The 25,923-nt window shown below is 32.9% G+C and overlaps 1 protein-coding gene across 1 annotated transcript; it reads left to right on the top strand.

Moving 5' to 3' along the window:
• The first annotated feature begins 9,148 nt into the window (after positions 1-9,148).
• On the top strand, positions 9,149-25,347 carry LOC145562397 (histidine--tRNA ligase, chloroplastic/mitochondrial-like). The gene is made up of 12 exons (XM_081622660.1): positions 9,149-9,234; positions 9,466-9,768; positions 9,851-9,946; positions 10,762-10,850; positions 11,068-11,197; positions 13,610-13,702; positions 15,990-16,064; positions 20,740-20,857; positions 22,011-22,153; positions 23,525-23,653; positions 24,547-24,710; positions 24,844-25,347. The coding sequence occupies exons 2-12, from the start codon at positions 9,475-9,477 to the stop codon at positions 24,980-24,982; spliced, it is 1,470 nt and encodes a 489-aa protein (XP_081478786.1). The 5' UTR covers positions 9,149-9,234; positions 9,466-9,474; the 3' UTR covers positions 24,983-25,347.
• Positions 25,348-25,923: the final 576 nt, after the last annotated feature.

Here is a 25,923-nt window from a genome sequence, read left to right as displayed (position 1 = left end):
GTCAACAAGGTTTAACTAATTCTTTTCAGCCATCCTCATCAAAAGCTTCAAATTCTTTCCCAACAACTAAGCCACCTTTAACAAATGTAATGTTTTTTTTCTGAACTTTTTGACATTATTTTTGAACTTTTGTTTTCATTTTCTGAACTATTTTTAATTTCTTGTAGGTTTTTGGTCAACAAGGTTCAACTAATTCTTCTCAGCCATCCTCATCAAAAGCTTCAAATTCTTTCCCAACAACTAAGCCACCTTTATCAAATGTAATATTTTTTGCTGAACTTTTTGACATTATTTTTGAACTTTTGTTTTCAGTTTCTGAACTATTTTTAATTTCCTGTAGGTTTTTGGTCATCAAGCTTCAACTAATTCTACTCAGCCATCCTCATCTAAAGCTTCAAATTCTTTTCCAACAACTAAGCCACCTTTATCAAATGTAATTTTTTTGTTGAACTTTTCGAGATTATTTTTGAACTTTTGTTTTTAGATTCTGAACTATATTTTGAACTGACAAATGTTTTTTTTGAACTATTAACTTTAAGTTCTGAACTAACCTTATTTTTCTTTAGGTTCATGGTCATCATGTTTCAACTAATTTTCCTGCAACTGGTTCTCAGTCTTCTGCAAGAAATGTAACTTTTTTGTTCTGAACTTTCTTTCATTTAATTTGAACTTAATGCCTGAAGGTGAATCATCCAACAATTTTGCAAGACCTAATTCTTCTCAGCCATCCTCATCAAAAGCTTCAAATACAACTAATGTTCAGCCTTCCTCTGGAAATATTTCAAGAGCTACTCATCCATCTTTTTCAAATGTAATTTTTTTTGTTGAATTTTTTTAATTTTTTCTTGAATTTTTGTTTTATTATTCTAAATTAACTTGAATTTTTTGTAGGTTTTTGGTCAACAAGGTTCAACTAATTCTTTTCAGCCATCCTCATCAAAAGCTTCAAATTCTTTCCCAACAACTAAGCCACCTTTATCAAATGTAATGTTTTTTTTCTGAACTTTTTGACATTATTTTTGAACTTTTGTTTTCATTTTCTGAACTATTTTTAATTTCTTGTAGGTTTTTGGTCAACAAGGTTCAACTAATTCTTCTCAGCCATCCTCATCAAAAGCTTCAAATTCTTTCCCAACAACTAAGCCACCTTTATCAAATGTAATATTTTTTGCTGAACTTTTTGACATTATTTTTGAACTTTTGTTTTCAGTTTCTGAACTATTTTTAATTTCCTGTAGGTTTTTGGTTATCAAGCTTCAACTAATTCTACTCAGCCATCCTCATCTAAAGCTTCAAATTCTTTTCCAACAACTAAGCCACCTTTATCAAATGTAATTTTTTTTGTTGAACTTTTCGAGATTATTTTTGAACTTTTGTTTTTAGATTCTGAACTATATTTTGAACTGACAAATGTTTTTTTTGAACTATTAACTTTAAGTTCTGAACTAACCTTATTTTTCTTTAGGTTCATGGTCATCATGTTTCAACTAATTTTCCTGCAACTCAGTCTTCTGCAAGAAATGTAACTTTTTTGTTCTGAACTTTCTTTCATTTAATTTGAACTTAAGGCATTATAATCTGAACTATATATTTTTTTTTAGGTTTCAAGTGGTTCTCAGGCTAAAAAAAGGAAGGTATCTGAAGTGAATCATAACAAAAATTTTCGATATGAAACTAGTAAATGGGCTCAAGTAAGTGTGAACATTTTTATTTTGTATTATTGTTTTTTTGTATAAATTTTTTTTTTATTTTTATTATTGTTCTTTTAATTTTTGTGTTTTTAGTATTTTGAAGCCGGTCGCAATGCAAGGAATGAAGGGTCTCATGCTTCTGGATCTTCGAATGTTTCAAGTTATGATGCAATGTTATCAATTTTTGACAAGACAAGTAATTCATAATTTTTCAATATATGTAATAATATTCAAATTCTTATATATTTTCAATATATTTGAAAATTTTTGCATGATAAAGTTTTTGTTATTATTTTTTAATCAAATTTTATATTGACAAACTTGTTTTATAAAATGAACTACTAAGGATTAATTTTTGAACACAATGTTAATATCAACATTTACTACAAATTTTACATATTTATGTCAATTTCAATCCAAATTAAAAATTCAAACAACATTTGTCTTCATCAAACATCAAATTCAAACAAATTACATAAAATCACTGTCTTTTGAAATGTCAATAAATCTAAATTTTAATTCTCCTCCATTCTTCTTCTTGCTGCCATTTTCACTCTGTATCCTTCTTTGTTGGTGGGGCTTAATATTATTTCTGAACAATATTGAACTCTAAGCTTCCTTATTTGATCAACCTGAACATTAAACCCGAAATTATATAGTTTTGAACAATATATGAAATTCTTTGAACATAACAAGAAAACATTTGAGCAGTATTTTTGATACTCACATTATTTGCTTTCAAATCACAATTCCATTCTACTAAAGGCTCTGTTGTGTATGTTTCCATATGTTTCATCAAGTAAACACCACAATTTTTAGAATCCAAATTGCTTCTCCATTTCATCTTGATTAAATCAGTCTTGAAACTTAAGACTCTAGCAACATCGCTTCCTGTATAATCCTTTGTTCGCATAAAATATGCAAAAGCTTCTAGCTGTAAAACATAAAAATATACTTTTTGAACATCTCAACTGAATATACTGAACACAGTCTAAGAAGAAATTGAACAAAAAATAATTTAGTACTTTTACCATTTTTTGAGGATTATCTTCATATTTGGTAGATGCTTTGATATTCATTGGAAGCTTCCTGTTATCAATCAAATCAACTGTGCTATTGTACATGTTGATACATAGCAAGTAGAAGTGACCAAATGCAGCCACGGGAAAGAAGAATTCCCTATATTTTTTTGTGTTGGAGATACCACTGTTTGCCATTTCATAATTCAGTCTTTCAACAAACTTCTCATGTCTTACTTCTTTTGTGGTGTTCACACTTTCACCCTTGTTTGTGCAGACAATCAACTGCAATTAACCATTAAAATAATGAACAGTTATTATAAATATAATGAACACTTGTCAAAATATACTGAACAGTTTGTAGAAAAATATTAAATAAGGTTCATTTAAGAATATTGAATATATTTTTTCTTACGTATGGCATTGTGGAGAAGTAAATGCTATGTTTTTTGTCTTTGGTGTTCAGAATATGAGCCCAAGCATCGATAACTGCAGTGTCCACCTCTTCATCTGTTCCAAGTGTCCTCATTTCTTCCCTATTGACACTATTTTCTCCATCATGGTACAGTACTTCACTGCCAATACAAGAAAAAAAAACAAATTAAGTTAAGCTTCAATTTATTACTTGAATTATATAAATAAATATTTGAACAAAGTAAATTAATTTTTGAACAACGAAATTATTTTAGAAAACTTACTCTTTAGGACCTTCACTGAATGCATAATCAGATAAAGTTGCTTGCATTGCACTAACATTTTTGAACAAATCCACATATTTAATCATGAATGGGGATTTTAGGCAAGCTGGCAACTTTGTAACTTCTCTTCGTGGTCTTTTGTTTGCATCCACAACCTGTTTTGTTTTTGGTCTATTGTAACAATATAAAAGTATTGTTAGTTTTTTTGAACTATACGTTTATATAACTGAACTGTATGTGAATTGCTAATGAACTTCTATTGAATATATATGCTCTTATACAGTTACCCCTTTGATTTTTCAGAAACTTGTTTTTCTTTTCCTGCTTCTTCTTTAGATCTGTAGATTTGAACATACAACAAAGACATATGAGCATCTAATACAATTATTTGAACACAGAAAAATAATATAGTAAATATATCATTCAATAATTCATAAATACATATTTATTTGTACTTGTTCTGATTTCATCCAAAATGTTTATGCTGACTTTTCAGCTTCTATCCTAGTTGTCCAAAAAATTACAGATTCGTTACATTACTTCCAAAATATTTACATATGTTTTTCTTTTTCTTTACTAACCTACTGCCCAAAAAATTACACTTAGATGTTCAGATAGAATTACATTACCCTTGATAGTGAAAGTCCTTTGAAAGTGGGTTCCTCAAAATATCATCAAGTGTTGCATCATTGGTTTCAAATATATTGGTAAAGTCAGTGGGATCATCAAATATGTCTTCAAAAGGCACATCTGTTGACTTTCCATGTGCATCAGCTGCTGCCATTTCAAAAGGCACCTCCTTTGCCTTTCCCTTTCCACCAATATCATCCACTTTTTTCTCATGACCTTTCTCTCCTCTGCCTATGGTAAGTGTTAGGTCAAGAGTACTTTTCCCAACAACAGTACTCTCTTCCCCTTGATCTGCACTTTCCATAGAAAAAGGAGCAGTTGGTGTTGGAGGAGTTTGAAGTTCCAAATTAAAAGCACTTTCCATGTTATAATCCTCCCCCATCTTCTCTTTTGCTCTTTCTCTTCTTTTCTCCTTTTCTGTTTTTTTCTCAGCTTCTCTTCTTTCTGTTTCTTTTTTCTCAGCTTCCTTCTTCTCCAAATACTCTCTTTCAATCTGATCAATAGCCTTCAAGAAAGCCTCAGTTCCAAAGAAAGCCTCATCTTCACTCAAATTGGAAGCATCACTCATTCTTTTCCCAATAAGACCTTCAACACTTTTGATTATCATGTTGTTAGGGAACAGATTTTTCCCTAGCTTCAGCTTCTCAGACATTTTTGAAACACAAGTTCCCAAAGTCTTGACAATCTCCATCAAATCATCCATAAATTCCTCCTGTTTTCAATATAAAATCATTCACTTAAGTTTACAGTATTTTCAACATGCATTATAAGTTGATGAACATCAGAAATATAAAGAATGAATATGTAACTGATCTGATTATCAAGTATTAAAGTGTCCTTTATTATTTGAACTTTATACTAAATCATTTGAACATTTATCATAACAATCTGAACAATTATAAATAAAATTTGAACAGAAAAGTAAATGGACTTAATTTAAAGTATTCTTTAATGATGTTATGACTGATTTTATAATTCATTATAAGTTGACGAAAGCATTTGAACATGTTTCATAACAATCTGAACTACTGGAAAAGAATTTTGAACAGAAAATAAAATGAACCTTGGTTGGCAAATTCTCATATGATTCAGCACTTTCTTGTTGTTGAACTTTTGGTTGTTGCTGTCCAGGTATTTGTATTCTTTCTAGCACACTTCCCAATCCAAATGTAGACTTTCCCTCTAATTTCATTCTCTCTTGAATCATATCTCTATTCCAAGTTGAAATTATTGGGTATGTCCTTGGTTGCTCAATACCTCTTTTTTGCACTCGATCACAATACAACAACTGTGCCATGACAAAAGCATACCAAAACATTATTTCCATTACAAATTTTTTAAAAAATGAAACCAAGATATGCATTAACATCTTGAACAAACATAATTAAAAACCTTGAATTTTTAACATATTAATATATTGCATTAAAATTTTGAACACTCATAAGAAAAAACCTTTAAACAAACACAGGAAAATAAGAAATTAAATTTTGAACAGTCATACAAAAACTTTTGAACATAAGAATAAAAGTTATAATTTAAATTCTTTAATAAGGCAAACACATTTTGATCATATGCGTTTTTTAATTTTGAACTAATAGGTATAACTTTTGAACATTATGCAATACAATATGAACAAAAAATTTTAAATAACAAAAGTCAGAAGCATACCAACAGGAAAGGCAGTGGTCCCTTGAAAAAACCCTTGGTGTTTTGTTTCCACTCAGGCACTGTGGAAATCAGACTTTGTAGAACATATTTGCACCAATTCAATTCCTTTATTTCATCACAATCTTGAATTGAGTGTAGGAATTTGTAGTGGCAGTGAAGGTTTTGGCTTGTTTTCATCATTGAGTTCACAGCAAGCACAAGGAAATCTATTTTGAACATTTCAGTTGCTTCCCCTGTGTTCTTCTCTTTTGACTCTATGTCTGCCGCGACATATTTCCTCCTGTGCAAAGCTTGCTGATCCCTCTTGTTCTTCTTTTCTTCCTCACTTTCATACTTCTCAAATATCCACTGTGTTCTAGGGCTTCCAGTTTTGCACCCCCACATTTCCCTCCACCTCATCAATGGTGTCACTAACTCCAAATCTTCATCTTCTTCTTCTGTCTTCTTTGGCTCTTTTTCTGTAACAACTTTGTTACCTCTAGGTACTCCATATACAATCTGAACATCTTGTTCAGTGATCTCCACTGTTTTGTTAAGTGGAAAGTAAAGAGTGCTGCTGTTTTCTTCAAAATGTTTTAACAACCAAGCACAAAATACTGCATCATTTTGAGGCAAATTCACAGAAAGAAATGCCCCAAATCCCATATCCTCAACTGCTTGTTTTTGTAGTGGGGTTAAGTTACTTACAAACTTCATAAACTTAACATGACCCACTCTAACAGTTAGCTTATCATCTTCAACCTCCTCATCATCACTCAAGTTCACTACATTATCATCAATCAGCTCATCTTCATCAACTTTTCTCTTTCTCTTTTTCTCAATCTTCTCAACTTGTTTTCCTTTGTCCTTTTTTTGAACTTCTTCAGCCTTTTTCTGAACTTCTTTTCCCTTCTTCTGAACTCCCTTTTTAACAACCTTTCCTGAAGGTTGTCCTCCTTCCTTTCCACCAGTTTTTTCTCTGATCTGAACCCCCTTCTGTGTTTTTTGAACCCCCTTTCTAATGTTTTGAACTCTATTAAACTCTGATTCTGGAATTACCTCTGCTTCAACAGGACTTTTTGGCCCTTCTGGGGTACTTTGGCTGCGCAACACTCTTGTTGTTGTAGGTGTTGTGTTCTTCCTTTTTTTTGTAGCTACGTGCTTCCTTCTCCTATTTAAATTATTTATATAAGTTAAAAAAATATTTACATTTATGTATTTAAATGAACATTACAATATAATAAAATGATCAAACACATATTAATAATTTACCTAGGCTTTGGCTGACTATTATTGTCACCATTGCTTCCATCTGGTTCAGAATTTCCTGTAGGTTGGTCACTATTGGGCTGACCATTATTGTCACCATTGCTTTCTTCTGGTTCAGGATTTCCTATAGGTTGTTCAATATGTCCTGTAGGTTCTTCAGGAATTCCTGGTTCTTCAGTTGGGACCATAGAACTTGTTTGAGGTTGAACAGGATTTCTTTGTTCTTCATTTGGGACCACAGCACTTGTTTGAGGTTGAACAGGATTTCCTTGTTCTTCATTTGGGACCACAGCACCTGTTTGAGGTTGAACAGGATTTTCAGAATTTGGTTGAGGTTTTTCAGAAATTTCAGGTTGGAGTTCAGAAGTTCCTTTTTGTAGTTCAGAAATTGTTGATGAGGGTACATAAGTTTCTGGTTGATTTTCTGATGGGATTTCAGTCATTTGTGGAGGTAAATCAGAAGATTTTTTTGGTTCTTGGTGTTCAGTGGGTTGGTATGGTAGTTCAGATGCTTTAGGATGTTGTTCAGATGCTTCAGGATGCTGTTCAGTGGGTTCTCCAGCATTTGGACTGTTAATAAAGTAAAATTACAACAAAATCAACATATTATATGAATATAAACTAAATTTTATATGAATATAAACCAAATTTACATATTATTTCTGATTAATATTTTGCTATAAACTAAATTTGTAGGTGTTCAGTTATTATTTTTAAGTAAATCAAACTAAATTTGTAGGTGTTCAGTTATTATTTTTTGTCATTCAAATGTATTTCATGGGTTGTTCAAAAAATTATCATAATTCATCAATATACAATCAAATATAGTTATAATATTGTGGTTTGTTCAGTGCTTTTTTTTTATTGTTCAAAATTTTTTAAAGGGTTTTCATCTGAAAACTTAATAATTAATTATTATCTATAATTCCATTACAAAGTTAAATGAAATATGTTCAGTGGCTATTCATTGTTGTTCAAAAGATTTTTCTGGGTTGTTCAAAAATATATCAATACATAATTAAAATTGATAAACATGCATGCATATATACAAACATAAATGCAAAATTCTGGGTTTTTCAGTTGAGTATTTATAATTCTTCTTCAAAAAAATAACATATATTCACATTGAACAGGAATCATATGAATTAAAAGTTCAAAATATACCTGTTTGATGGACTTTCTGAAATTACTTTGTTTAATTCTTGCAAAATTTTGTGATCAACAATTGGACTTGCTTTTATATCTTCCAATTTCTTCGTTTTTGGTGTTTTCGTTTTGAACATCTTAATTAATGTCCTGTTTAACAAAATTTTGTACCAAATTATTTTTCAATTTCAAAAATTAGGGTTTAAATTGCTCGTTTTGTTAGTAATTAGAACAAAATATTACTTACATATTATCGTCTTCATCATCAGACGAACTTTGTTGCGATTTTCTACAAAGAAAAAAACAAAATTATATCTATTATTTAACATTTCAAAAAATTAAACAATAAAAACTTAACAAATTGATCAAAATCGAGTAAAAATCAAAGTTATTGGAGAGATGTTCACCTTTTTGAAGGTGTTTTCGGTGAATCTTCTTCGTTCGCCATGGAATTGCAGTAGTTTTTAGAGAGAGAAATTTAGAGTTGAGTGAGAAAAATGAAATGAAGAGAGAATTGCAAATGAATTTATTAGATGAAGCTTTATAATTTATGAGAAGAGAGAGAATGATTTAAAATGATTAAAAAAATAAAGTGGCGGTTATTTTTAAAAAAAAAAAACTGAAAAACGGAACTCCGTTTTTTTTTCTGGGTTGGGCGTGTTTTTTGTTTGGGCTGTGTTTATTGGGTCGCGTGTGGGCTGGAACATGTAGTTTACTGTGCACCATGGTGCATAGAATACCAATTGGTTCGGGTCACTTTGGGTTTCGAGTCTATTTGGGTCAATTAATTCTAGTTAGAGGTCGGGTCAACTTCGGGTCGGGTCATTTCGGGTCTCGGGTCAACTTCGGGTCGGGTCATTTCGGGTTTCGGGTCAAGGTCGGGTCAGTTCCACTTCGGGTCGGGTATGGGTCGGGTCGGGTTGATTCGGATTTTGGGTCAATTTCGGGTCATAGGTCGGGTCATTCGGGTCCGGTCATCGGGTTTGGGTCAGGATTGCCAGGTCTATTTATAACTGTGGCGGGTCATGACTTCTATAATTTTATTCTCGTTGGACCCTCTCAGTTATCCATTGAAACGCAGTTGACGTTCTTCGTTGAATCTTACTTATATCCGCCATTGAAGCAGCTTCTGGGGTAAGTTGCTTGTTCTTGTTATCATCATATCAATTTCACAATCTAATTTATTTGTCAGTGCATTAAGCGTAGGGTTCGAATATCTCAACTATTGCTTCTAAATTCTAGGATAACCAAAAGAAAAGAAAATTATGAGCCTAATTTGATTATTGAATTCTAAAATTATGTGATTTTTCGAGATAATTGAATGAAATTTGGTTGCTAATGTATTGCAAAACCCTTTAATGCTAGGATTGAAGTATGAAATTAGACCTCTTTTCGCTGCCCTGCCTCAGGGACGGGCCTGCATTCTTTCTCCTCGCCTCTCGTCGCAGACATTGCTTCTCTATCGGAACCCGATGTTTGTCTTCGCTATCATCCTCGTCAATTTTGAACCCTAATTCCTCTGAAAATGCCGGACGTACTGGCGGAATTATGCCTTCTCCGATTGCCCAAACGCAGCAGAAAATCGATGTAAATCCGCCCAAAGGAACCAGAGATTTTCCTCCTGAGGATATGCGGTTGCGAAGCTGGTTGTTTCAGAATTTTAGAGAGGTTTTCTTAGCTGAAATTTTGAATATTTTTCCAATGAATTTGTGGAATTTTGTTTTCATTAATTTGCAATTTGCAATCGTAGGTGTCGCATTTGTTTGGTTTTGAAGAGGTTGATTTTCCGGTGCTGGAATCAGAGGCGTTGTTTATTAGGAAAGCTGGAGAAGAAATCAGGGACCAGGTATTTCGTCTAAATTCATCTTTATTATCATTTCACATTGTTTTATTAATAAATTTTAAATACTTTTGCATTATATGATGGTGAAATCAAATGAACTGTATTTTTTTTTTATTATTTTATTTTGCTGAATTATGTGATATTGAAGTAGAATGTATGATTTGTTTTCGACTTTTGGGTGATTTAATGACTTTGAGCAATTTTTATGGCAAGTATCAGCGTCACAGCAAATTATTTAATTTTATTGTGATGGCATTAGAACGTACTAACCACCAGCCTAACACTTGGACTATAAACTATAACACAATAGTATAAACACAATGCACACATGGGGGACAACTCCCTCCCATGGGCGAACCTAGCATGCATGCTTAAACCATTTCAAACTTAATTGGAACAAACACTCAACAATGCCGGACATAATGATTTGGTTGGAAAATACGGTGCAAAACCAGGCTCACCAGTGCCTGGAAGGAAGCCACCGAGGGTTCAACAGCCATAGGTCTGTATAGGGCGTGGGGTCCGTCAGGAAAGTGAGGGCGAAAACACTTTTGTTTTTTTTTTGGTTTTTGTTATTTCATGTCTACATTGTAGTTCTTTAAGTTATCCGTTAAATTGGCATTCAAAATTGCCTCTTGTTGTATGAGTGTCAATCTCACTGCACCCCATTTCTTTTGGAAAGCTAGAGAATTGATGCTAATGTTATCCCCTTCTATCTCCATCTTCTTCTATTCTCCGTTTTGCATACGTTTCCTTTCATTGTTACTTGCTCACTGCAATTTGTTCATGGAAGACTGACTGAAATCTGTGTTTTGCAGTTATATTGTTTTGAGGATCGAGGAAATCGCCGGGTTGCATTGAGGCCGGAACTTACTCCATCATTGGCAAGGCTAGTCTTGCAGAAAGGGTACTTAACTTGCCATTTTTGAGCATTTGGTCATGTTGTCATGGAATAGTGTTCAATTATTTTTATTGGTTTCTCCAATGCCTATTCCATTGTTCACTTTGGCTTGTGCTTAGAGCTGGTAATCAAATAAAAATGTTTAATTAGTTTGTTTATTATTATGATTTTTGTGTTCAGGTACACCAGCCACAATTTGATCCCCATGTTTTTTTCTGTCCAGAAAATCTGCATCCTTGCCATTGAAATGGTTTGCTATTGGACAATGTTGGCGTTATGAAAGAATGACTAGAGGTCGTCGCCGTGAACATTATCAGTGGAATATGGATATTATTGGTGTTCCTGAAGTTATGGTGTGTGCATCACTTCTGCAAATTCCTGCGTTTTAGTAATATTTACTCAATGATTTATTACTCCCTCATCGCGGATTAGTTGCACTAGTTTGACTGTCGCATGATTTTACAGAAAAACAATCAACATATATATAGTGGAAAGTGTACAATTTATTTTTGAGAGGTGCAAGTGGGGATCCTATTATTTTATGTTTTCTTAGGAAAAAGTAAGTAAAGTGTTCCCAAAGGTAGTGAGTGAAATGATACAAGTAGAGCCTGCTTGAGTTTTTCATTGGAGAGATTTAGTAAGTAAATTGTTCACTGATTAGTTGCACTATGGTTGAACGTTTTCTTATTACATATTAATTTACGTCGTTGTAGAGACTTAGCATTTGATATGTTAGATCTTGCATTCTTCAACTTGTTTCATAAACTTATTATTTATTCTTGTGACTAGCTTAGATTTGGATCAGTGAAAAAATATTCACTAATTAAAATTACACACTCTAGCACAGATTACTTGTATCTCTTTGACGGTACAAAATTTGTCTATGCACATTTGACTATCAATATCCTTATTATCTATAAGTAAAATTTTAAAAAGTTAATATTTTGAATATATACATTAAGATAAACCCATCAACTTCTTACATACTAACATTTGTTAAGGCGGGGTTTGTGAATATTGCAAAATAATCGTTTTGGGATGGAGATGAAATCTACATAATTGGAAAGTGCACATTGAGAGGACATTAGTTTTAAAAGCAAGCTGAAGGCGTGTTCATTTGTGTGCCATGGTGCATTTCCAATCCCAAAGCGCCTTAGCCTAGGTGCAAGGCACTATGCCTCTCTCATTTGTGGTTTAAGGTGGGTGGGTGATGTGGCAGATTTTTGTAAACTTCAAAATTAAAAAATTATCATGTGACGTATTTACTATGGTCAAAATTAGTCTGCAAAGATTAGAGGAAAGAGGAAAACAACAATTCCTTAAAATCCTAAGTTCGATTTTCAATTGTAACTTTCTTGGTGACTACCATCCTATTGATCAGAAGTATGTAATCTCTTGTTTCTTCTTGCTTCTCTTTTCATCTTTCTTTTCTCACCTACTTTCTGCTTCATTATTCTTTTCTCTTCGATTTGTCTTTTTCTCGTCTCGATCTGTCTTTTGCTTCTTCTCTATTTTTTTAGATCTATTTGATTTGGAAGCATCACCATTAAGTCAATTATAAAGTACTTTTTCCTCCCCCCCTCTTTTATAGTCTCTTTCAATCACTCTCATCTAGTTATGTGCCCCACTTTCTCTAAAACAGCGAGTCAACTGCTAAAAAGTCATGTGAACCCCTTTCTAGCTCCCCCTCTTCTCTATCTTTTATGAGGACCTTCATTTCATTGTAATTAATATTTTATCCCCCTCTCTAGTTGGTTTTTTATGAAAAAATATTCCAAGAAAAAAGGTGTGCCCCTTCTTTGAAAGGTGCTTGCCTTCACCGTGTGCCTAAGCTCTAGGGAGTAGGGACCCTTTGCACCTCAGTGTGCCTCACACCTTTGAAAATTAAGATTATGATAAATCTAAGAAGTTCTTACTTGATAATGTTTCTTTGTTATACATTAGTGTTGATATACAGTTTAAGATTATGATAAATCTAAGAAGTTCTTACTTGATAATGTTTCTTTGTTATACATTAGTGTTGATGTACAGTTTAAGTTTAGTTAGACCAATACATCATAAAGATAATTATTCAAACCTGCCAGACCACCTTAGTATAATCAGACCAAAACACTTTATTTCAGAAGAGAACAGGTTCTTAAGCCTGTGAGGTTTTATGTGATGTGTAGAATTAGAACTGTGCTTGCTTTTGTTCCTTTTGTTTAATATTTGTTTGATTTCCTTATACTGTCTACATATCCTTAAGTTACCGTACTGTGTTGATCATGATATATTAAAGTGTATGTGTGTGTTAGTGGACCATTTGCTATGATCTTGTAAAGTTCAAATTGGGCCATCATATATCATCAATAAAATTCTAGAATATGGCACCTTTAATGCCATCTATCCTAAGCTGGTGGAGGTGCTATCTTAAATACCTGCAGAATACCCTCAATAATCTATCTATGTAAATTTTATTATTTACTGCTGTTTGTTTGGTTTGATACATAAATCTCATTGTGCTCATGATATTGTACTGGTAACAGGCCTAAATAAGTCTAACCCTGGCAATCTGATGATAATTTTATTTAACATCTCATTCATTTCCAGAATAATCCATTTATTTCAAAAGTTGTTTCAATTCAATTGGTTCATGCTATGTCTCCTGCAAGTTCCATCGTCAAAACCATGTCTTTTGTTTGATCTTATCTTTGGCTATGACGTATGTATTTGGTAGAATCCTGCTTCCTCTTGCTGAAGTTTAAATTATAATTTCATGCAAATAGGCTGAGGCGGAGCTTATTTCTGCTATAGTCACCTTCTTCAAGAGACTAGGGATAACAGAGGCAGATGTTGGATTCAAGGTTTCGAGCAGGAAGGTATGAACTGCTTTTCATGAGGTATTCATTCACTTATGAACCTCGATCCTTTTGACCTCCTCTACTTCTTAAAAATATAAATGTACGCTGACATGTTTGGTCAGGCTTGATTTTATTTTTCTGTATAAAATATTAAAAGGTTTAAAGTTTTACATTTTTATACAGCCAAGATCATGTTTGTTTAATTAATAATTTTGTAGGGTTATCCAGTCATTATGTTGAGTATGTCAATATTTAGGGGGAAACATAGTACTTCCTCTTTTTATTTTTATTTTTTTATATTATTATTATTATCATTATTATTATTATTATAAGTGTTACACTTTCCTTCTGCGGCCGTTTTTTTTTTTAATTTATTATTTATTATTATTATTTTTATTTTAAGTGTTACAAATTGTACAAGTCCTTTTTTTGGCAACCTACTTCATTTAATTTTAATTCTCTTCCCACTCATGATCCCTACTCAAACCCACTATTACTTTTTTGGTTATTTCTTTCCCTCTTACATCCCTTACTTTTCAATAAAATATCAAACACTTAAACCCACTTTCTTTTCTTATAATTTTTTAATACCCCAACAACCCCACTTACATCTTATTATATTCAAGTTTTGGCTACAAGGGCCCTTTTTAACTCCGTGGAAGAATAACGCCATGGTAAGGTGTTAGTTATCAGTTCAAATCCAATAAGGGACTTTTTAGGTTTTTCATAAAACTACCGTCTAGTTGGGCGGGGATAGAAGTATTGTTAATTGGTATTGAAAGTACAAAGCAAGCAACTTTCTAAGTATAATAAGTTATACATTAGTAGTAGTTATAAAGTTGAACTAATTAATATACCTAAAACTTTGTGCCGATCAAAGTATAACTCTTTGAAAAAAAAAACAACAGAGGGAGTAGCAAGAAGTGGAGGGTATGGTTGTGGGAATTCTATTGAGATATTTCCAGTGAAACTGATGATTGGGGTTTGAAGGATTTGGCACCCAAACAGGTTTATTTCTTCAAATATGTATATTTAGTTACTGCAAAATGGGAAATTTGAAATCGTTCTTTTATTAGGTGATGGAATTTTGTGTAACAGGTTATCTAAAGTTATAAGGTTCTTACAGTTGCAGTCAACTGGATTTTTTTTTTAAATTGTTGCAATATAAAAGTAAAATGGGTAAAAGGTGTTTATGAAGATTGTCTTGTTTGGCTATGTGTAAAGTGTGATATATGATTTTATAGAATTGTAGGTTATTTGCTTGCAATATAGAAATAAGAAGGATAGGTATGGTTGTGGGAATTCTATTGAGATATTGGAAGTGAAACTGATGATTGGGGTTTAAAGGATTTGGCACCCAAATAGGTTTATTTCTTCAAGTATGTATATTAGTTATTGCAAAATGGGAAATTAGAAATCTTTCTTTATTAGGTGATGGAATTTTGTGTAACAGGTTATCTAAAGTTATAAGGTTCTTACAGTTGCAGTCAACTGTGATTTTTTTAGGATTGTTGCAATATAAAACTAAAATGGGTAAAAGGTGTTTATGAAGATTGTCTTGTTTGGCTATGTGTAAAGTGTGATATATGATTTTATAGAATTGTAGGTTATTTGCTTGCAATATAGAAATAAGAAGGATAGGAGCTGCTTATGATGATTGTCTTGTTTGGCTAGGTGTAAAGTGTGATCTTGTGCTCGTTTTCCTATATGGAGGTCTCATTGCTGTCAAGTGATGCATTCTCGATCTCCCATTTTTAGATTTTCAGTACTTCTGTATTTATAATGTTCTTTCTCCTCTCTAATTTGCTTCAAATTAAATGTTCTTATTGTCAATGTTCTGTCGATGGTTTTTATGTGCTTATCCCTGGAAACCTTTTCTTACTGATATTTTTATATCTCTTTGTAACTTAGTCACCTGGTTTGGACATTGTGAAAGATTGGAAGTACATTTATCTTTTCTTTTTTAAAAAAAAAACTCTATGGATCATGCATTCTGAGTTTATTGTTTATGTAATTTCTTAATTTTTCTTAAAAGTCTGAAAAATTGTTGTGACAGTTATTTTTCCATATTTTGGTTGTGGTTTCTTATATTATGACTTTTTTTTTTTTTTTTGACAAATATTATGACTTGTCTTTGACTGAATTTGCTGAAGATGAGCGAGGAACAGTTTTCTAGTCTTCTCTGCAATTTCTCCTTAGCTGTCCTCTCTTCCATATTACATCATCTTCTTATTCAAATGTTAACTATTAGTCGTTTATTATACTTTTTCAAAGTATGTATGTTGAGTCTATTCCTTTTATTCAGGTTTTGCAGGAAGTTTTGAGGTGCTACAATTTACCTGAAGAATTATTTGGAAGAGTTTGTATTGTTATTGACAAGGTCAGTTGAGAGTTATATCTTAGCATGGCTATTTTGCAAGTGGATTGCTTTATTTTAAGACAGATCTGAGTGGTTATCATTTTTCCTTTCATCTCTCACCTGCCTTTCTTTGGACCAACTTTTCTTGATGAGCTTGTCCAACCAACAAAAGTAAAAGCTAAATAGTTCTCTTAATATGTAATTGCAAGTTGAGGTTGATCACACGTATGGTTCAATTAAACAATTGGTTGGTATCTATCACAATTAGTAGAATCAAATAAGGAGTTGAGTAAATTATGCTAATAAAATATATCTATGAATATAAGTTCTAGAAATAAGTATCCCCATATATAAATCAATGCAATTCATAATTACCCTGTAAAAACCAGTTTAAATCCAACGAGATAGATGTGCCCTATACTAGTAACAATAATTTATTTTGATTAATTAATTGATTCTTATAAGATACAATCATGCCTACTTTTGTAGTCATGCTGATTAAAGACTTTGCATTCTGTATTAATTCTTATCAACTTCTATCAGCTACTTTTGTAATGATGCTCCCTACTTTTAGTTCTAAAGTCAATCAAGAACCATATTTTTGTTGTGAGCTAATCACATTCATCAAACACTTTTTTAGTCGAAGTATTATAATAAAACCAACTTTAGAGAAGAAATATAACAAACAAATTACATTAGAGATTCGGGACTAATTCATGACATCAATCTATATTAGGGGCTCAAACTCACTCCAAACAAGATACCATAATCAAATAAACAAAAAATAATACAATAACTAAAGATATCATAGAAATGAAACAAGAGAACTGAGAAGAAAATAGATACTTGAATTAATGAAGTGAGAGGGTAGTTAAACATTGAAGATCTATTACTCTATTATTTTATCTCTCATTTATAAGCTTAAAATAATTTAATGATAATGATGTTGGCAATATGAAAATATGAAAATAGGGTTTCAAGGCTATTTTATGTGGCTACAAACAAAGAGCGAATCAAATTGATCGTTAAAATAGGTTGCATGACCCTTTAGGTTGTTGCTTGGGCAAGCTCACGCGGCATTAGGTAAACATAAATATGCTCACACAACCACGCAAGCACTTGGGTGCTTGGATGTGTATTGGAGTACATAAATGTTATGTTACTCGAACTCTTCATTTCACCTTACGTACCCATGTCGGATCCTTAACACTCGGACACTTCATTTTAGTTCAAAATCATTAAAAATTTTCAAAAAATAGCCAGACACTTGGACACGTATCCGTGTTGGACATGGGTACCCGAGTCCAAGTAACATAGCATAAATGTACACCGTTATAGTGTTTCGAATTTTAAGCCTTAATTAGCCCATAGCTTCTTTAACAACTACAATTAGCCCCTCAATCTCCTTGAACACCGTCTTTAGATCATCTGCTTACCCCTTCGTCGCTCACTTTCGGGAGAGGTCACCATTAAAACAAAAGAGAGAGAAAATCAAACCTTAGACGTATTGATGACTATGATGATGGTGATAGATGAGCAAAAAGAAAAGGAAAAAAAAAGATCAAAATAATATTGTAGATAATATGCTTTCCAGTTTCCCCCAAAACGTACTTTCTTCCTTGAGGTCGCCGTCGATCTTTGGAGAATTTTGGATCAAACACCAAAAAATTCACAATAATTTTTCAATTTTGTAAATTGGTGCTGTAATTTAAAGTTGTTATAAAATTTCTTTGGTGAATATCAGAGATTTTGACTGATTTGATGAAGAATTGTGCTAGGATTCTTCATTAATTTGGGGAAAATGAAGAGTGAGAAGATGGGATGTAGATATTCAAGCAATCAATCGGGGTCAACTACATGAACCAAAAGTTATTATTTCGTGTAGTTATCCACAAAAGTCTTCCTCCTCCATCTCTATGATCAAATACCTCATTGTCATGCAAATTCTTTGCTTCATGTCCTTCCTAACTTCTTCCAAGCAATTCGTTTTTGGTCTCCCTCTACCTCGTTTAAGCTCTCCATGATCACAATTTTTGTGCATCCTTGGGTCTCCGTCTTACACACCTTTGTACCAACGCAGATGATTTTCCCTTAATTTCTTTGCAATGCCTACAACACCCACTTTCTTGGAAATAACTTCATTTTTTATTCTATCTTTTAAAGTGTTCCCGCACATCCATCTTAACATGCGTAATTCTGAACCTCCATCTTTAAGCGGAAAATTCTAAAGCCGTGATTTTTGTATGAAGGGGTTAATTAATAATGGTAGGTGGGATTAGTTGTAATAGGAGCAATTTATTAAAGGAAAAATTAACAACAAAGGTACTATTTCCGGTCTTCTTTAAAAGGTTTCACCTTTCAAATAACTAAGGGCAGTCCTAACTATTGTACATATTTCTTCCAACTGTCCGTGACGTGAACTTACCAGCTAAACCATTTAAATAAACCATGTTGGCGTTATTTCATTTTTTTTTTTTTTTTTTTTTTTTTTGCTGCTTCTCTCTAAGTTTCCTACCAACACTACACCTTGGTAGAACAGCCACCTCCAACTAGCCCACCACAAAATCACCACCTTCTAACCTACCCAAACCTCAAAAGCACCAACCCAAGCTATGCCACCCCCACAAATCCACCAACCAGGCCACCCACACAAGCCACACCACAAAAAAAACAATCGACTCACACCACAAAGACATGAAACCACCACCATACCGTCTAGCCTACCCTCATCCCAAAATAACCACCAACTAATCCACCCACAACCCACACTGCAAAATTATCACCCTAAATCCCACCAATATACTACATAAATTATGCAAAAATCAAAAGCTCCTACTATATAAAAATCAAGATTTGGAGGAGAATTGCAACCGTGGCTCGGGCTTCATGGTTAGTGAGCTTGAGAGATTAGGTGAAATGGATCAAGGTCTATTAAGTCAACTCAGATGCCATAAGAGGAGATAGTTGGAGGTAGAAGAAGATTGATGGTGGCCGATGACGATTGGGGTGGTGGACTAGTGGTTGGAGTGTGGAGGGTGAAGACTAGGAGCGGGTTATGCCGTGAAAGGAGGGAAATTGAGAGTAAATTATTGTAATTTAAATATATTACCGATTTAACATGGACTGTTTTGTGAAGGTGTTATAGTTGGGATTGTCCTTAGTTATTTGAAAGGTGAGACCTTTTAAAGAAAATCGCCCATAGTTGAGACCTTTGTTATTAATTTTTCCTTTATTAAAAGGTTTATGGCGTAATGAGGCAATGAAGGCCCTGTTGCGCCTTTAGTGCACCTCTTTGAAGTGAGGCGCACAATATAAACGATTAATGAAATTTGCCTATGTGTGCCTCTTTGAATGCACCTCGCTTAGAGCAAAAAAGGCGCTCTACTCTATTTGCCTACCACCTCAACGCTTAGCCGTGCCTTTTTGTACACTGAATAGTAGTTAACAAAAAAATTAATTGGAAGTAACTATGACAGTTAGTAAAAGTGAGTAAGGGTAGTTTTGGCATTTTGGTGGGGAAAGCATACTAAAATTAGTAATGTTGCAACTGAAAAAAACTTCTATTTTAGGGAAGTGCAAAGAGAACAGAAGGAATATTCAATTCTAATTATTTCCTTGTAACAATGTTACTTAGAGGAGTTATTACATATAATCATGTACTAACAAATAATTTATGCATAAATTTCCAAAATTTAATTATAATAACCAGTAAGATCATTTGCAACACCTTTAATATACACTCGGGTGCACATAGAGGTAGGTGCACCCAAGAGTAGTTTTTTGTTCATTTGATATTTTTGTTGCTCATTATGAGATTTTAAATGAACAAAAAAGATTTCTTAAAATGAGAAAAAAAGAGCAAAAAACTACTTTATTTACGTCATTTGAAAGTTATATTTTTTTCAATCAATGATGTACGTTGTTTTATGGTACTCCCTCTACGTTATTTTTTAAATGACTCACTTCCTCTTTTGGAAATCTCTTACTTCCTCCGTTTTTTTATAGTTGCAACACTTCCCTAAAATGGAAATGTCACAATAGTTGCAACACACTATAATTGGAAAGTATTTTATGTCTAAAGTTATACTATTATCCTTATTATAATCTCATGGGCTCATGGCCCACTAAATTATACTCTTAACTATCTCTCTCCATTTCAATTGTTTTAAATCACATGAGACCCACTTTTCTTAAATATCGTGAAAAGGGGTGTGTTACAAGTATTAAAAAACGGAGGAAGTACATTTTAATAATAACACGTTATCCACCAATGGTCCCCACTCTCTCTTACTTTATCATTTCTCACTCCTTCAATTGTCCTCAACTCCTCACTCCCTCTCACATCCCTTTACTTATCAAAAAAAAAAAAAAAAAAAAAAAAAATCCACTATCTTTTCTTACAATTTTTTGTTATCCTACCTACCCCACTAACAGATTATTATATGAAAGTCCCTAAAACTCCGTGCACTCACAATTGTAACATTTTTTAAAAAAGGAGGGAGTATTGTTTTTTATTCCAACAAATTTCATGATTTGTGAAGATTACTTTTAAATGATACCAATTTTGCTCTGCCTTTTGCCTAATAAGGGATCCAGTCTTGTGGCGTATGTAAGAATTTTAGGAATTTAATTATTTGATTTTCCAAATTATGAGTTTTCATGCTTAAGTTCCTTCTTTGTAAAATTTGACTAACAGCTTGAAAAGATCCCTCTTGACGAGATAAAGAAAGAGTTGAAGTCTATTGGAATGTCTGATGAAGCAATTAAGGAACTGCTGGAGGTCCTTTCTATCAAGTCTTTAACGAAGTTGGAAGGTTAGCCACCTGTATGACTATATATGTAAAGGTTTTGTCTCTTTTTAGGGCTATTAAAAGTATTGATTCAATGTTTAAGTTGTACTCCTTAGAATATTGGTCAGATACTCATACCTTGAATTATGCTTCATTGGTCCTGCAAAAGTCTTTACATTACTTAGAGCATGATTAATTAATCAATGCAAATAGGTACTGTAAAAATAAATGTCCTAAAAATTTCCCAAAATAGATTTACAATATGTAAAGAAATGTGATCAACCAATTGCAATGAAATCCTGAAACTACCGAATCATGTATATTGCTTTTGATATTTTACTTGATGCCATACTTACACGGTGTGTATTTTTTTTTTTTGAAACCTTACATGGTGTGTATTACTACCTCCATTTTCATGAGTAGTTACAATCGCAGCAGAAACTAAGGTGAACTCAATAGGGGACCACTCATGTGGGTACTTTTGCTTTTAGGAAGAAAGTGATAGAGTATGATAATTATTAAATATAAGTGGGTGACAAAAATTGGAATGGAAGATGACAAATATGAATAAAACGTTGACATAAATGGAATGCAGTAAAAGTGAGTAAAATCCCCTCAGAATAAAAAATAAAAAAGTGAGCAGAACTTAGAAATACATATGAAAATAGAAATTGAGTAGAACTTATGAAGACAGAGGTAGTATAATTTTGAGCTGTGTAAAGGATATTAGATAAAACCTTGAGGAGAGGAAACTAAAAGAAGAAAAGAAAGGAAATTTGCAGTGCTTGTAATGACAAAATTTATAGTTAAGAAGAAATTTATGAGTTGGTTGAAAATGGGTTGTTCCGGTTCAGTTCAGGTCATTTTTGAATTAGGAGGTTGTCCAGTTTTGTTGGGTCAGCTTATTATGGGACATGTATTGATTTCAGTCATATTTGATCTTTAGGTCAATTTGGATCATCCGATTTTTGATACAGGTTGGGTGATTAAGTTGGGTCATTTGGATTGCCGGGAGGAAGCCTTAGCCATCATATGGCTTTGGCTACCTGGAGTGTCAATTTCCACGGATTAGATATTTAACATTTCTGAATCCTGATAAATTTTTATGGATATATCATGGCTTTATTATAGGATGATTTTATATATGTCTTTGTGACACTGCTCATGATAAATGCAGAGAAACTTGGAACTTCTGGTCAAGTTGTTTGTGAACTTAAACAACTTTTTGCTCTTGCTGAGAAATTTGGTTATTCTAACTGGATCCAGTTTGATGCATCCATTGTCCGTGGTCTGGCCTATTATACTGGCATTGTGTTTGAGGTATTTGCTGTATTTGGTTCTTATTGGCTCTATAATTTTAATAAACATTATCTTTGTTTCCATTTATATAGAACTTGTAATATTTTAGTGTCTTGCTTTCTTTAGATATTGCCGCCTTGTTGCCATATCGTTGCCCATTTGCTAAATATACTACCTCCGATTTTTTTTAGTTGCAACTTTGAGGTATTATTTGAGAGAGATAAAATATTTCAAAGTTGCAACTAAAAAAATCGGAGGTAGTATATGCTTCAATATAATTTGGTCAATTTTATTTCTTTGGACAATTGAATGAATTTGTGAAACTTGTAAGTTCTGTGGCTTTGCCTTTAGTTACCCACAATAGTTGATGTAAAATTTTTTCCCTCTATGTATGCAACTACTTCACTTGTCTCGAAATGTACAATTGATTGATTTTGTTCTTTATTTGGATGTAATTTGAGGATTGTGACTGGTCTATTCCTTCAGATATCGAGTTTAATAAGTAAAAGCATGTACAATATACTAATGCAAAGCTGTTGGCTAAGGCAGTAAGGCCTCAATCTTGTATCGAAGTAAGGGCATATTTTCTGCATGGATGTGCTGTAGGTAGGAACTAGTAGCAGTAAATTCTACTGCTGGGTAACTAGTGTAGGGTCATAGCTTGTTCATTTGACTCTTCTTATAGGATTATACCGGTGGAAAAGGGTGTATAAATTTGGCTTCTATGCTTTATGGTAAAATTACACAAAATATGGGCAAATTCTGGCCAAAGTTAAGCTATGTAAAGATTGTAAATGACTTGTTTGGATAAAGTCATCAATACATAGAATATCTCAAGTCTAAATTAGAATTGACGTGCATAGTAGAACCAAAATGCTCATTGATAATGAGGTATGCAGTAATAAGGTCTGGTATATGCCTAGTTCAACTAATCAGCACATTAAGGTGATCATGAACTTAACAATGGCATTTAAACAGTGTAATTCCCGTGAAAGTTGGTTCAGATGATTTCTTGAGGGATTAATGAGTTATTGATTGCTTGTTGGTAAAGTAACGCAAGCAGCAGTGGGTTGCAGTTTTCTTGTGCACATACCACCTATGACCCTAGTCACCCAACTGATGTTTTGCTTCTTTTAATTCGATTTTCCAGGGTTGTGACAGGGTTTCCTTGATAATCGCACTGTCATTAAACATTATTTTGTGTTGTTTGTTCCTTATCTTGCTTGGATGTCTCAAATTAGTTAGTATTATTATTATTATTATTATTATTATTATTATTATTATTGTTATTGTTATTGTTATTGTTATTGTTATTGTTATTGTTATTGTTATTATTGTTTCATTTGCAGTGGAGTTCCTTGAAAAAAAAACATTCATTTTTCTATCATCCAGGGCTTTGATAGAAAGGGAGTGTTACGAGCCATTTGTGGTGGAGGACGTTATGATAGACTGCTATCTACATTCGGAGGTGATGATGTTCCAGCCTGCGGTTTTGGATTCGGTGATGCAGTCATTATGGAAGTAAGCATTTTCCTTGTGATTTTGTTGATTTGATAATTTTTTTACAGACATTAATAGAGTTCATCTGTTCATATAAAGTAGCTGTATACTAGCTACAGTCCAATATCTGGTATTGCTTGTTTGGTTTTTTATTAGTTGCAAAGTAAATTAAGGAAACTTTACTCGCAAGGTTTTCCAAACTTTTCTAACCTAACTACCAATTACTTGACTCAAAACCCCAGCTTGTACCTGAATTCCTGACATCATCCCAACTTTGGCGAATCAAATTTAGACCCAACCATATCTGAAAAATGAAAAGTAATTACTAAGTAATGATTTATTATCAAATTAACCCTCACTGAGTCACTGAACAACAAACGAACTAATTGAGTGATTCATTATCCAGTTATGGCAATGAATTGACCCGAAATTAGAACAACGTGAATTTCACCTCTATACATGTTGGTCTGGGTGTTGAATGGGAAGATAGAACTGAGAATATATACTTTCAGCTTTCTCCCTCATTTCTTTTACTAATAATTTTACTTCATTTTACTTTTCTTTCAAATTACCCTATTTTGGCTGTCTGTTTTTAAACCATGCATAATAAAAATTTTGGTGGACACAACCATATTTTCCGCCTTCAGTTAGGGTCTGCAAAATTGGTTGCAGTAACTTGTGGTTAATTGCATTTCACTCTTTCTTCCTGGCACCAAAATGTAATGTTAAGGTTTTTTAATTACCTTGTTTTGGTAAGTATTATATTTGTCGCTTATAGTCATATCAACTTCTTATCCTAAAACAGGTTAACCTGTTTACATCTTAAGCCCTTAGCCCATACTCTGGTTACTATCTCCCAGCATTATCTATTTTCACAATTTTACTGCATGTTGTGCCCTGGATATTTTGCTCAGCTGCTTAAGGAGAAAAGCCTTCTTCCAGAACTTGGCCTCGAGGTCAACAACATAATATGCTCACTTGATCCTGAACTTCAAGGTGCAGCAGCATTAGTTGCTTCTACTCTTAGAGGAAAAGGTCAGAGTGTTGATTTGGTGTTGGAGAGCAAGCCGATGAAGTGGTAAGCAATTACTTTGATTTGTTTAATGGCTGTCATTTTTATTCTTCATAATGAATCAGAAATTTATATTTGAAGGTTTGAAAAGTGTTTTAAATTCTTAAGTTGCTGAGTGTTGATATCCTACATTTTTCAGGGTATTTAAACGAGCTGCACGAATAAATGCTCAGCGCTTAATATTGATCGGAAAATCTGAGTGGGAAAGAAGTACAGTGGCTGTAAAAATACTCTCAACAGGCGAACAATATGAAGTCAAACTTGATGAGTTAGATTGACACGAATAAGTTCCCTTGTATGGATAACAGATTAACAGGATAAGGGGTTGGACGAAAGAAGCTGAGGGAGAGGGAGAGGTCCATATTTCCTCTCTTTAATAAACACTCTCTCTTCAAAACTGGAATTCGAAAGGAAAATGAACTCCACCTCTCCACCTTTCTCTTCCTTCCTCTTCCTCCTATATCCCTCCCCTTCCTTTCCCTCTTATTTTACTATCCAAGTAATTTTCTAGCGTTAGACTACTATTACAATTTTTTCTCATTCTTTTGCAAACAGCAGTACCATAATATCTATGTATAAATATGTGTTTTGTTAGCCAACCATCTTATTTCAGTTATTTGATACTTCCACTGTTATCATTTCAGGTTGTTTAGATTTTTCATTGCATAATTGTAAGATTTATTTCTCTGTAGTGTGTTTGGATTGGGGAGAATGTGGGGGGTGGGGTGGAGTGATAAGAAAAAGAAACTAAGGCATTTTCCATTGTTTTAGTGTGGGAGTGAGAGAAATGGATGGGAGGAGAATGGAAGGAGATTTTTCATTAATTGTTGAAGAGAAATCTCCTCAAAATTGATACTTTGTTCTTTATGGGTAAAACACATGTTTCTCTTTTTAAGAGGAGAAAATGGGGCTCGTTCGTTCTTTATTAGTTGACACTCTTTATTTTGGTAAATAAATACACAAACTTTTAAATAAATCGGGTGTACAATAATTATTGTACATCAATTATAAAGATAGCCTAAAATAATTAAAAGTTACCCCTAAAATGAATAAAAGTTATCCTAATATGCATAAAAGTAACCCAATATAAATAAAAATTATCTACATTTTATTAATAAAGAATCACATTTTAAATGACTAAAAATCAATTATTAGTGGTTGAATGTAATTAAATTACGTTTATAAAACTTTTCTTGTTGTATATTTATATAAAGAATTA

This window comes from Chenopodium album, chromosome 10, assembly GCF_948465745.1.
Source record: "Chenopodium album chromosome 10, dcCheAlbu1.1, whole genome shotgun sequence".
NCBI classification, from domain to species: domain Eukaryota; kingdom Viridiplantae; phylum Streptophyta; class Magnoliopsida; order Caryophyllales; family Amaranthaceae; genus Chenopodium; species Chenopodium album.
Note: the sequence above shows the minus strand (reverse complement) of the source record. Positions and strands in the feature narration are given on the sequence as shown.